Genomic DNA, 13,097 nt, shown 5'->3' with positions numbered 1-13,097 from the left:
AAGGAGTAGAAACTGAAGAAATTTCGAAGCCTGTAAAAGTTTTACCTGAAGGAGCAAAGTAGGAGTTGATATGGGTAGTAGAGGAAGCAGTGGTAAAGGCTGTACCGCAGTAGAAGACTTTAAAATACCTCGCAGAGTAGCTAACTCCTCCTGTGAAAAACCAATGTCTGCAGAGGGTGTTGTGGAAATTGTCTCAGAAATATAAGCTTTCGTTTTCCCTCTTCTTTGTGCTCTTTTTTGCTCAAAATCAGCAGGCTTTTCATGGAGCTTCCAACAATTGGCATTTGTATGATATGGTTTGTGCCTATGCTCACACTTGACAATCCCCTTAACTGAATCAGATTTAGTGCTAACGGACTGTAAGTCTGATTTCTCTACAATAGGAGCATGAGGCATAGTTAATCGACGGTTTTCCTCACACTGAACAAGGGCATAAGACTGTTCTAGTGTAGGAAAGGGAGAACGACTTAATACTTGCACTCTGATCTAATCATACTCCACAATCAAACTTGTCAAGAAGTCATATACCTAAATCTTATCAACGTGCTTCCTATAAGTAGTCACATCATCTGGATTAGTGGGGTGATAATCCCCATAATGGTCCAACTCTTGCCAAAAAGATCTCAACTCAGCATGATATTGGGCCACAGTCAGTTCCTTTTGGGTAGTCTCATGAAGCTTCTTTCGTAGCTCATAAACCTGTGCATCATTCCCCAACTATCCATAGGTTTCAGTAATAGCCTTCCGATTTGGGCTACCAGTATCAAGTAATAGGTATCCATGGGCAATATTTGGATTCATGGAATTCAAAAGGAATGTCATAATAAGAGAGTCATTCGAGATCCATTTATCATGTGAAACACCTGTGGTAGTAGGTTTGATAGTGGTGCTCGTAATGTGTCCAACATGTCCTCTTCCGGCAATAGTCAGGTAAGTAGATCGAGACCAGATCAAATAATTTGTTCCATCAAATCTTACCGAATGAGGATGAAGAGTGGGGTAATGTTCGGAGCCAGTGGGAGCAATAATACCATCGGTAGGTTCCATGTTGAAAAGATTGTTTGCAGTTCTTTAGTCTTCACCCTTTCTGACATAGCCAAACCACGATTCAAAAAGTGCTTATAAGGAACACCGTGTTTCTCCCTTTCTTTTTTCTTTTTTATTTTTTTTATTTTTTTTTTTTTTATTAATATGGGAAATTACGAATATAAGTCCCAAAAATTCTGAATTTGCAATTAGGCCCCTAAACCTATGCGAATTTACATAAAAGTCCTTGAAAATTTATAAATTTGCAAATTGGTCCCTGACAATATATGAAAGTGCAAATAGGCCCCTAAAACTATGCAAATTTACATGAAAGTCCCTGAAATTTTGTAAATTTGCAAATAGGTCACTAAAAATATGCAGAGTTACAAAAATTTCCCTAAAAAAATGTAAAATTTGCAAATTAAAGCCCTCAACCATTGTATATATGTTTTCTGTTAGGCTAATCGAACCTAAAAACAGCAGGTGTATGAGCAAGAGTCTGGTCTTTAGGGGCGTGTCTTTTAGACGAAGAACAAGAGAAAAAGAATCGAAGAAAGAAAGAGAAAATCTAAGATGGGTTTGAAGAAAAGAAGAAGAAAAAAAATATCCTAATCGAACTTAGGCTCTGATACCATGTTGAAAAAGTCGACTGTGGTAGAATGGCTTATTGATCAATGTGATCTCAAGCCCTCTATTTATAATTAAGTGGAAAGTACACTATTACATAAATACCCTTACGGGTAACAAGAAATAGAAATTTACATGAATAAAAACTCTAATAGAATTGGACTCCTAGTAGAACTCAACCAACAATTTTAATAGCCTAAAAGCAATAGCAGAGGACAAGGTGTTCTCTTTAAAGGAGTACAAGGGGATAAATGTAGGTCATGGACTCAAACAACATACATTCGTTATAGTCTGACTGGATTAGGTTTAAAGATACTAAATTGTGATGGATCCAGATTAAAAAGAAAATCGTATAAATGCCAATGGAAAAACCATTAAGATTCAAGGATTGAGAAACCACCATCATTGACAGTAGAGGTGTGTTTGTTAAATTAAAATTAATCCAAGCAAACGATATTGTGTAGCTAACAGGTCGATCTTAGGAAGATATACCACTTAGATTTAATCCTCTTAAAGTAACACGACTGAGTGAAATTTTTAATTTTTTAACTAATTAATTAAATTGATAACCTTAACATGTATCTAACAAAAAATGGGAATTAAAAATACACATACCTAACCATTTATCAGCTATGGATAAGTAAATAAAGACAGGAATGAAAATTGATCAAAATAAACAAGAAATAAAATTATAAACAGGAAGTCATCGGAGTGTCAACTCAAGATCATGGGTAAGGGAGTGTAGCTAAGATGCGTTTGACCATAGACCCTTTGTCGTGGTTTACATTCCATTAATCGGGGGAAGGGATATAAAAGAAACATGCAAAAAATAAATAGCATAACAATAAATAAACGGAATAATAACTGAAAAGGGTACCTTAACCAAAGAAGGCAGGACTCTAAGCATCTCTGATCAAGAACCTAGGCTAGAGAGAGAGAGAGAGAGAGAGAGAGAGAGAGAGAGAGAGAGAGAGGGAAAGAGAAAAAAGAAAAAAACCTTGATGGATTCGAAATTCACCGACCCTAACAACTAGATCTGGAGTAAACCACATCTAAAATTGCTAAACCCAGAGAAAAAGAAATCCCTCCAATAACCTTGAACTTGAAACTTGACAAAATTGAATTGACTGAAACTAAAAATTACACTAGCATAAATAAAAGAAAGTAAACAACTAAAAGAATTAATTGCATTAAATTAAAACTTGAAACCTAAACAATGAATCTAAAACTTGAAACCCACAAAGCATGGAGAGAAGGAGATGGCCTAAAAAACCTAAAGTGGAGGGAATGTATCCTAGGTTTAAGGTTGAGAGAGGTATTATAGATGACTGGTGGAAGGAGTGAAAATATGAGAAGAGAAAAAAATATTATTTATAATAATGATAACAATGTAATATTGAGTCAGAGAAAAGAAATCAAAAAGTGGACTAATTAAATAAAGAGAGAAATAGGGAAAAGAAAGAACAAAGAAAGCAAAAGCAAAAAAATAAAGAATAAATAAATAACGCCTAAATTCGTAGGAGAAGGGAGGGTAACGAATGAGAGAGAGAGAAGAAGAAGAAGAAGAATAAATAAAGCCTAAATTAATGCAGTGAAGGGATGAAGGGGAAAAGAAGGGGCAGTAGGGTAAGGGAGGGTTGGGAGAGTGGCCAGGAAGAATCGCAGGGGGCTGAGGGAGGGAACTAGGGCCTGCCGGGTTGTGGGGCTGCTGTCAGGGTGCGACCCCCGCGGGGGGGAGGGGGTTGGGTTTCATGGTTGCACAGGCAGGGGAGGGGCTGGGGAAGGGGGTGCGGTCACTGCTAGGGTGCTGTACTTACCTGATGTTGAGCTGGACTGATGTCTGCAGGTTGAATGCTCACTGTACTTGCTGGAATTGAAGGTTGAATGCTGAAAGTGGGTGCTAGAGTTGTTGAAGAAGAATGCTAGATGGGTTGCTGACTATTGAAGAAGAATACTTTCTTAAAATCCGTTGTGTCCCCGTCAAACAGAAACCAACCTTTAGTCGAGTGTGGAACAAACTGCTCCTCCAGTCTTCATCTTCACTTCCAGATACAAGAATCTTGGAAATAAAATTTATCAATGGGCCATACTCATGATATCCTCCTATACTAGGACTGCCTGCTAATTTTTTCATGAGTCTGGCTACTGTTGATTCATCTAGAATGGTGTTTGGGTTGGTCTGATTGGGCTGAAACTGGGAGAGAAGGTCACTAGGGGTAGGGGAATGGTGTTCCTCAAGTGTGGAACAGATGTAACGGTTATATTTCCGTAGATCTGACCTCGAAATTTGGGTCTAGGAAAAAGTCCAAAAATAGCAGAAAAATAGAAAGAGGTGATAAGGGTATTGGGGTTTGCTGCAACTGCAGCTCTGATACCTATTGATGTGAACCCAATTATAGGGTTAGGGTTTCTAAGAAGATTTCCTTAGAATCTATGTTGTTTTTCAGGTGTGGATGAATGACAGAAGTTGCCAACTTGACTCAGTGAAGAAAGATTTTCGTTTTTGGACAACTCTTTCTTACGAAGTTGACGTGGAGCCAAAGTTATGGTTGCCAGTCCGTATAGTCGAAGCCCGGCTTTGTAATGAGATAAAAGTGAATCTAACATGCATCCAGCAAGAGGCGCAGAAGACAGTTCTACGCACCGACTCTCCTATTTGTTGATGTATGCTGCTGCTCATCTTTATATATTTTATTGACAGCAGCTTCCCTCTGCAGCCTCGAAGAAATTCATCTCTTCAAGATTATCACACCACATACATCTCTAGGAGGATTTCTTGGTAGAAGGTGACCCTATACATCTGGTTGGTTTAGTTGGACAACCAGCAGATGTGCCAGATTGTATCCCAAGCCGGAAAGCTTTCCGATTCAACATTGTATGGCTGGCTTTAATTTATGGAGAAAAAAGAATGATATTTGTTGCTATCATTGAATTCATTATTGGTGTTACCGTTAAATCATTCCTCCTAGGTTCGAAGTATGGATGAAGACGTCTAATCTTCTTGTTCGCATCTTGGCAAAGGAAAATTCATGAACTTCTTTGTCTATACGTTGTTTTATTTTCTTACTCTTTCCTTTTTCAGGGTCAACCAAGTACAAAGGTTAATTCAGTATTCAGTTCCTGGTGGAGACTCATCTCTTGGCTTCTTGTTTGGGGGAAAAGTGATCTTGCTCTCCCCCAATCTTTTCCCATGGTAGATTATTATTATTATTATTATTATTATTAAGTTGTGGGTTTCTAAAAGAAGTCTCTAAGTAGTGTTTCAGTTTCGGTCAGCATGTGGTTACCGAGTGCTTTATTGTTGTCCTATAGAAAAGGAAGGAGTTAAGACTCATTTGGAAAAGGAAGTACTTAGATTTCTGAACTTAATCTGACCGCTAAAATAAGGAATGAGGTTTCCATCAATGCATGTGTATAATTTGCTTTCCATTTTTATGGTGACTTATGCTTTTAATTATATGTTAGAAGGATGAGATGAGAGTAACGCTTCCTAGTTCCCATGCTAGCTTTCTTCCGATGCCAGTTGTCCTAACACTTGGAATGGACAAGGAAGAGACCCTAGTTCCTAATGGATTCTAAATATGTGGAGGACTGCCAAATACAAAGTTCAATCAGAAATATAGAAAAACCTAGTAAAACTCTCTTTATTCCTAGTATCGTTAAGCTTCCTAAAACTCAATGCTGGCTAGAGGTATTGTTAGTGGAGGTCGTCCTTTCTTCAGTTCATCGACTCATCACAGAATTAATCTTAAACCAATTTGCAATCCGAACTTTCTTCCATAACCAGAGTACAAACTAAAATCCAAGTGTTACCTGTATTCTGTATACTCGGCTTCCTCAACTTTTGACCCTTAAGCCCCTCTCCTTCCAAGTTCCAACGCTAAAATCCATCTATTTACAATTGCTTTTTTTTTTTTTTTTTTTTTTTTGTAACCTATTTACAATTGCTTTGGTGGCCAAGGTTTTCGCTATTCCACAAGCACTAAGTTCTGCCCAGCATCATGGATTGAAGCATAATTCATGAATGTGGTTTGCTGGTCACCAGATTTGATCAAGTGGTATTTTTTTCAGACTTGCAAGAAGCGAATGTTATCGCAAAATTGTTTAGCTTCGGAGCAATATGTAGTGTATGTCCTCCGTTCTAATTTTTGTATATGCTTTGGAACATTTTTCCTATCTGTGTCAATAAATTTTTATTTTCACCAAAAAAGAAGGGGGAGCTTAGGCTATGACAAATTGTCAATATATCTGCTTCTTTTCAAAAATCTGAATACTTCGATCGACTCTGATGATGAATTTCTAATGACCTATTACCATTCAAATCTTTTGAGCAGTTGGTTTCCAACAGAGCGGTTTTCCGAGTGGCCCGCCAAGGGCCTCAGATAGGAATCAAGTAGTTGGCCACGTCGACTCAAATGGCTTTTGCTTGCAATTCTGATTTCAGCTCAAACGTAGCTGGGGTTGGTCAGGTGGCAGAAAAACTTCAAAAAATCGTTGGGTAACAACTAAACTTTGACCATCAAAGCAACCAGAGGTACTGGTAGCCCAGTCTACTTGGTTATGTGACAAGATAAAACTTCCAACAATCATAAGGTCTCAAAAAGAAGCACATTATCCCGAAGAGATGTCCTTGCCCATGCATGAGCTACGAAGGATTCCTTCCCTTAAATTGGACCCCATTTCCTTTTTTTTTTCTGGTAACTAATGATTTTATTTATTAGAGATAGATATATTACATAATATAAGACCGGGTTTTGTCCTTGCCCTTGGGATGGACTTCTAATTTTACCAAAAAGAAAAACTTCAAATCTTGAGCAATTAAAGGACTAGCATTACTCCATCCAATGTGGAACCAACAAGGAAAACCTTAAGTAGGTTGTACCAAGCAAGGTGCGAACTTTCGTTCTCCTTTTAGTTTGGTTCGGTTCGGTTCGCTACTTTTATATATATATATATATCATCACATATTTCCAAGCACATTGGGACCGGGACATTAATGAATTAGTATTCAAAGCCCAGATCCGTCAAATCCAAAAGCATTTTCATTTAAAATTCAAAATGAAAGTTTGAACTACGAGAAAGTGAAATCTGAAAAGTAAGCTGCATTTTTAAAAAGTATTAATAATTAAATTTAAAAATTGAAAATGACGTTGATAATGACATACTGACACATATGAAATCATGAACTGCATTTAAAATTTTAAAAAAGTACACGATATTTATCAGAATTTGCGAATATATAGTCGATTTAAATATATAGTCGATTTCGAAGATAAATCGTGAGATATTGCCGAATTTTTTGCAATGTTTTGTATTCTCTAGTTTTGCCCTAAAAATGTTTCACCTACCACCGAAAGTACCATGGTGCCAGGAGAGCATGCTTAGTATTCTCCAAAAGTTTTGGGGGAATTGAACTAGTGTCAAAGTCGTCCGTATTATAGATCTTATTCCCTATGTTGTTCGAAATTACTAATACAAATGTAGGCTTTACCTGAGATTATTGACGTCTCCTACCATTATGCTCAATTAATTAATTGATGACATGACATCTTTGCATTTTTTAAAAACTCAAAAGTAAACATATGATTTGTAATTATTTATTTATTTAATTAAGATTCAACTCCTTACAATCCAAAACTACAAGAATATAAAGATAAAAACGCAGAGCTGTTATAGTGGTGAAACCAACACCTCTTAGTGAAAAGGTCATGGGTTCAACTCTTGCTGAGGCATAATTAATATCCCTATCCCCAGGCTTAATAAAGCCCCTTTGTATCAAAAAAAAAATAGAGTAAAATATTAGTATTTCATATCGTCTTTTTAAATGACAGTAGTATCACCTTAAATGGATATTACACATCCAACCTTGAAAACTTCTTAACACCGTTAAAAGTCAAGGAGCAATAGTAATTTTATAAACAGCAGGATTCAATTAGTAAAACTATATTTTGGAAGGAAAACAAGAATCATCCTTAAGATTAATTATCCACAAAAAGAAGATACACCCGAGACTTTAAAGAGAAAAATTGCTTCGATACACAATGTTTTAAAAGACCTTCTTTACTAAAATGCACCATATTGAAGAAATGGTTATTAATAAAATTGCACAAAGTCCAAAGACAGATTTAGATCCTTACGGTTCATAGAATTGACATCAAGATTACTCTTCCAGCGCAGCGCAGCCTAGAATGGCGCCACATGCTGGTTTGCACATTGGTCTTGTCTCCCTCCAATTCAACGGAGCAACTGTTGGATCACAAACTCTCACTCCTGCAAGCTTCACAATGTCAAATCTCCCAGCACCTGACTCATCCCACTTCAGAACCTTCCCACCAATAACGTATAATTCATGACATAGTGCAGCAAAACCATACCCAAAGGCCTCCAATGGGCGAGTGTGATCCGAAAGAAACACAGGTGGCACCGAACCCACATTGGACCATTCCTGTTGATTGCTGTCCCTGGTCTTGATGGAGCTCTCTCCCCAATCTACTATGGTGTATAGTTTATCATCCCCCACCAATGTAACTGCAAATTGCATTGCCCTTGAGAAAGGCCAGATGTCTTCTACAGTGTGCCATCTTCTCTCTGATGGATTGAAGATTTCTGAGGTGTTCTGAGTAGGTAGGCCAACATGGTCACTTAGAACATGAACTTGGCCTCTATATGATAACGCTAAGCAGTCCACATGCGGAGTAGACATTGGAGGCAATTCATGCCATCTGCAATTTCCAATCAGTCAAAGCCAAAAACACATTTTTCCAGAAAATTCTAAAAGATGATGAAACAAAGATTAGTGGTTGTTTGTCAACACAATGTACTTAATGCTGATAATAACTAATTAACAAAAAAAACTTGCTCAGTAAAGAGAAGGGTTTTTTTTTTTTTTTTTTTTTTTTTTTGGGGGGGGGGGGGGAGGGTTTGTGCCAAGGAGAAAGATAAACCAAATCAGGTGACAATGAGGCTGCAACTCTGTTGAGCATTCTGTACTTAAAATCAAACCTCTTTATGCCCAAAAGCCTTGTTAAACACTTACTTTGAGAGGTTCTTCAATTTCTGATTCAATTCAAGGATTTAAAGCTTTCTTTTCTTCATTCCATACTAACTTCTGGTCTGTGAGAGGGGATGGCCGGAGGGCCTGTTATTCCCCTCCCTGCTCCTCAGGCAGGGGAGGGGGTGGTTTTGATGGAGGGTCACATGCTGGCTTCTTGGGGAAAGTGCAGAGGGAGGCTGGACCACTGGAGATAAGGGAGGAGTTGGGAAGCGGGTGGCATGGAGTGCTTTATTTGCAGACAGTTATCTCAAGGATTCAGGATGGCTGAAACTGGAAATCATTCCCTCGATCTGTGGGGATGGCGTGGAAGGAACAATGTGCAATGCTGCTGTGGTGCAAGAAGATGAGAAAATGGAGAAGGCATTGGTCGGCCACTTCATTGGAGGAAGGCCTAGCTTCCTCTATGCAAAAGAAATGCTTCTGAAGCAATGAGGCTATCTGGTAATGTCTCTGTTCTACCTTGATACAAAATGAATTTTTTTATTTCTAGATCAAGTCTTGAAGCTACGGAAATAATAGGAACCCATTCATTGCGAGACCTTAGAGCCCAGAGCGGGTGTTGGAGCACATTAAGCTGCCCCCAGTGCCACTTTGGATCTCATCCCTAATCTCTCATTCCTTTATTGGTCATATCCAAGTTCAAGTGCAACTGCCAGTGTCATTAGAAGCCTTTGATGGTAAAATGACTAAATACATGGAGAGGATGTCTTATTCTTGGTAGTGTGTGGAAGTGGAAGCTCAAAAGGAGCTGCTGACATCAATTTCAGTCATTGGTGAACATGGGGCCTTGTTTTATCAAAGGGTTCACTATGAATGGAAAACTCCACTATGTACTTCGTGACATGTGTTTGTGCACTCCACTGCTAGCATCAGATAGACCTGCTGGCCAGAGTAATGGTCACCGGAATATCATCAGAAACAGGGGAGAGGCAGCGTGGGAAGTAGCCAATTGGGGTGATGTGTTAGTACCATAATTGGGGCTGACCAATAAAAGAAAGCTGTCTATGTAGGAAAAGGGGAAGGCCTGATGGAGCAAAACTCCTTTGCAATTCGATTGGGAGTGGGAGAGGGGTTTGTAGAGGGGGAGAATATTGAGGAGACTGAGGTGTCAACACATTTAAATTCAAAAGGGATTGACCAATCTGACAATGATGTAGGGATGAAGGAGACTCCTACTCAATATGGCCAGCTTGAGTTAGGTTTAGCAGAGGTTAATTGTAAAGGGAAAGAAGGAAGAACGCCTGAAAATAGGGATACCAATGGAAAGAATCCAACTTTTCAGGAAGACTATAATATTCCAGCCTCAAACAATCATAGAGGAGAGGATCCTTTGAAGATATCCAATTAAGGGACAAGAATGAAAGGGAACATTACGAGACATGTGGTATCCTATGTAGCCAATAAACTTGGAAGAAAAAAAGGACAAGTGGCGCAATTGTTGACAAGCAAGAACCAGAACTAGAAGTTGGCAGGGCCCACAAAAGGATGAAAAATCATAGTTTTTCAGTTGGAATAGGCCAGGATGTGACCAGGGGTAATACTGCTGGTTCTGTGCCATTAAATTTCAGCCTTAACAGTGTTAAACTCATTGCATGGAAGAAAATTCGATCGAAATGGTCGAAATTTCGATCGAAATGCCTGCAAAAATCCAAATCGAAACAAAATGTAGTAGTAGGTCGATACGATCCGATTTTTCGGCCCAATACCATATTGGGCCGAAACGACACTTCCACATGTTATAAAATACCCAAAATCGAGTCATTTTCGACATTTCGATGCTGTTTCGACATTTCGAGCGATATCGCCCTCTGCATTTCGACTTTATTTTGAAATTTTTGCTGATTTCTCTTGCTTTCATCCCATTCTACACCTAATTTCTAGTATTCCATTTACTTCAAACACTTGATTTGCTACTCCATTTGTGCATTTTCTCAAATCTTGCAAGGTAAGAAACGATCATATTAGAGTTGGTCTAGGAGTTGCTCCCAAAAGTGATAAGCTTAGAGAAAGTAGTTTGAGGTGGCACGGCCACGTTCAACGGAGACCTATAAATGCTCCTGTACGGAGAAGTGATATAATCCATATTGAAGGAACTAGAAGAGCTAGGGGTAGACCTAAGATAACCTTAGGAGAAGTGGTGAGAAAGGATATGTATAGCTTAGGCCTTGTATCTAGCATGGCCTCGAACAGAAATGATTGGAGGGCAAGAATCCATGTAGCCGACCCCATTTAGTTGGGACAAGGCTTATTGTTGTTGTTGTTGTTGTTGTTGTTGTTGTTGCAAGGTGAGTAACCAACTTCCTCATTTTTTTATTTTTGTTTCATTTGTGCCTTAAATCATGCTAGATTGCTTCCAAATTTATATATGTTTACTTTAGAGTGTTGATCTATGAATTTGTAGTGTCACAATTATTTTTTGATTCTTCCTACTATTTTTTTATTTTTCTTTTACTAAAAATTGTTTACTAAATTATGTATATTGTTAAAAATGTTTATGTATAGTACATGTATAAGCTTTAAATGAATGTATGTGAGAGTTGAGACACCATATTGCTGTGATGGTGTTGAATTATTTTTTTTTTCTGTCAATTATGTAATTTTACTGTATTTAATATATATTAAAATAATATATTTAAATATTAAAAAAATAATTAATTTCTGTTTTAAATTTAAAAATAGGAGAGTATTAGTGGAAGCATGTATGCAATTTTTTGAGCATGTTGTGGATATTTTTAAGATAGTTAGTGTGTATTTTATATATTTTAAAATTATTTATATATTAAAAAATACTTATATAGTTATACATATTTTTTTTATATTTAAAAATATGAGGTTATTATTAGAAGCATGTATGTAATTTTTGGAGCATATTGTGGAGCTTTTCAAGATACTTAGTGTGTGTTTCTTGTATTAGGCACTCTATTTTAAAGATGTCAGACATAGCTTGGGAACATGGGAGGCCACTGACAGCTGATAGGAGGAAGAGCGAGTGTAATTATTGTAAAAAACAAATAGGAGGAGGTGGGGCCACTAGATTGAAGGTGCATCTAGTTGGTGGCAACAGGGATGTAACAAGGTGCCCAAAGGTGCCCGTAGAGGTCAAAAGGGCAATGGCCTCATATATTACTGGTACAAAGCAAAAGAGGAAAGAGAAGAGAACACAGAGGGATGAATTCGAGGATGCCTGCTTAGATGACCTTCCAGATCCTGAGGGTTATGGTAGGGATGAGCCAAGAGACAGTGACCCTGATCCAGAAGCCGATCAGCTGAGGAGGGCGATGATGATGAGTAGGGAGCAACAAAGGATTGATGACATCAGGAGGCAACAGAGGGGACTGGGTTGTGGGTCCTCTAGAGAGCCAGTAGGTATGGGAGGCACAGGTGGCTCCCAAGTCCCTATGAGGAGGTCTCAGAGTGTGAGGCAAGAGGCTCCTATCCCACGGGCCCCTACAAGGGGTCGAGCTTCCTCAGCACATCCTACAGATCCGGATCTTGAGATTCTTCACAATGATCCGGCCCTATTTGCGAGGCCTGAGCATAAACAGAGAAAGTTGAAGCACTTATGGGAGAGTGTGAAGGAGAAAGTGGGGATGGCTTTCTCCAAATGGGCGCATTACCATAGTGTTCCAGCACATACAGCCCAGGGGCCCTACTACGAGAGATATGATTGAGCAGGTAGGCAGGGCTGGGAGTGGTGTACAGGGCCCCACTCCATATGAGATATATAATGTGTATCTACCTAAGCATAAAGAGGACATAAATGAGTACATTAAGGGATTAAAGCCCATATGGAATCATTATGGAGTGACTCTGATGGCTGATGGTTGGACTAGTCCCACTAGACAGTCCATCATCAATTTCATGTTGAATTGTGATGGGAGGACAGTGTTCCTCAAGTCAGTAGATGCATCCGGTGAGAAGAAGGATGCAAAATACATTTACAAATTACTGAAGCAAGTGGTGAAGGAGGTTGGAGTGGAAAATGTAGTTCAAATTGTGACTGATAATGGCTCCAACTACAAGAAAACTGGGTTGAAGATGCAGGAGAACTCCAGGTATCTAAAGTCTAAACATATAGTATTAATTTTCATTTGTAAATACATATATTTACATTACACATATACATGTACACTATATAACTTTGTATTGATGGCTTGATGCCTTGATGGATGGACAGATAAAGGCTCTTTTGGACTCCTTGTGCTGCTCACTGCATTGACTTAATGTTGAAGGAGATTGGAAAGGTCAAGCTTGTGAAGAATACCGTGGACCAAGCTCGACATGTTAGCACCTTCATATATAACCACACCTATGCATTAAGGATGATGAAGGACAAGTGTCAGGGTGAGTTAGTGAGGCCAAGCATAACCAGATTTGCTACTAATTGGAT

At 38.5% G+C, this 13,097-nt stretch overlaps 2 protein-coding genes across 3 annotated transcripts in view; one reads left to right on the top strand and one right to left on the bottom strand.

Annotated features, from left to right (window-relative positions):
• Window positions 1-5,543, top strand: part of LOC149019766 (Polyketide cyclase / dehydrase and lipid transport protein) — a 29,581-nt gene extending 24,038 nt beyond the window's left edge. The window contains exon 3 of the mRNA XM_089153754.1: window positions 4,101-5,543. Within this exon, the coding sequence (XP_089009880.1) occupies window positions 4,101-4,316 (216 nt within the window). The 3' untranslated portion in view covers window positions 4,317-5,543. The remainder of the gene's footprint in view (window positions 1-4,100) is intronic.
• Window positions 5,544-7,463: 1,920 nt separating this feature from the next.
• The window catches only part of LOC149019765 (Galactose oxidase/kelch repeat superfamily protein), a 46,109-nt gene continuing 40,475 nt past the window's right edge, over window positions 7,464-13,097 (bottom strand). Inside the window, exons 3-4 of one of the 2 annotated variants that reach the window (XM_089153753.1) lie at window positions 8,028-8,375; window positions 7,811-7,923 (exon numbers count right to left, since the gene is read on the bottom strand). In XM_089153753.1, coding sequence (XP_089009879.1) covers window positions 7,908-7,923; window positions 8,028-8,375 — 364 coding nt within the window. In that variant the 3' untranslated portion in view covers window positions 7,811-7,907. Of the gene's footprint in view, window positions 8,376-13,097 lie in introns of both variants that reach the window. The other variant, XM_089153751.1, reaches the window with a different exon arrangement.

This window comes from Hakea prostrata, chromosome 4, assembly GCF_041222555.1.
Source record: "Hakea prostrata isolate BN-2017 chromosome 4, UWA_Hpros_2, whole genome shotgun sequence".
NCBI lineage: Eukaryota > Viridiplantae > Streptophyta > Magnoliopsida > Proteales > Proteaceae > Hakea > Hakea prostrata.
Note: the sequence above shows the minus strand (reverse complement) of the source record. Positions and strands in the feature narration are given on the sequence as shown.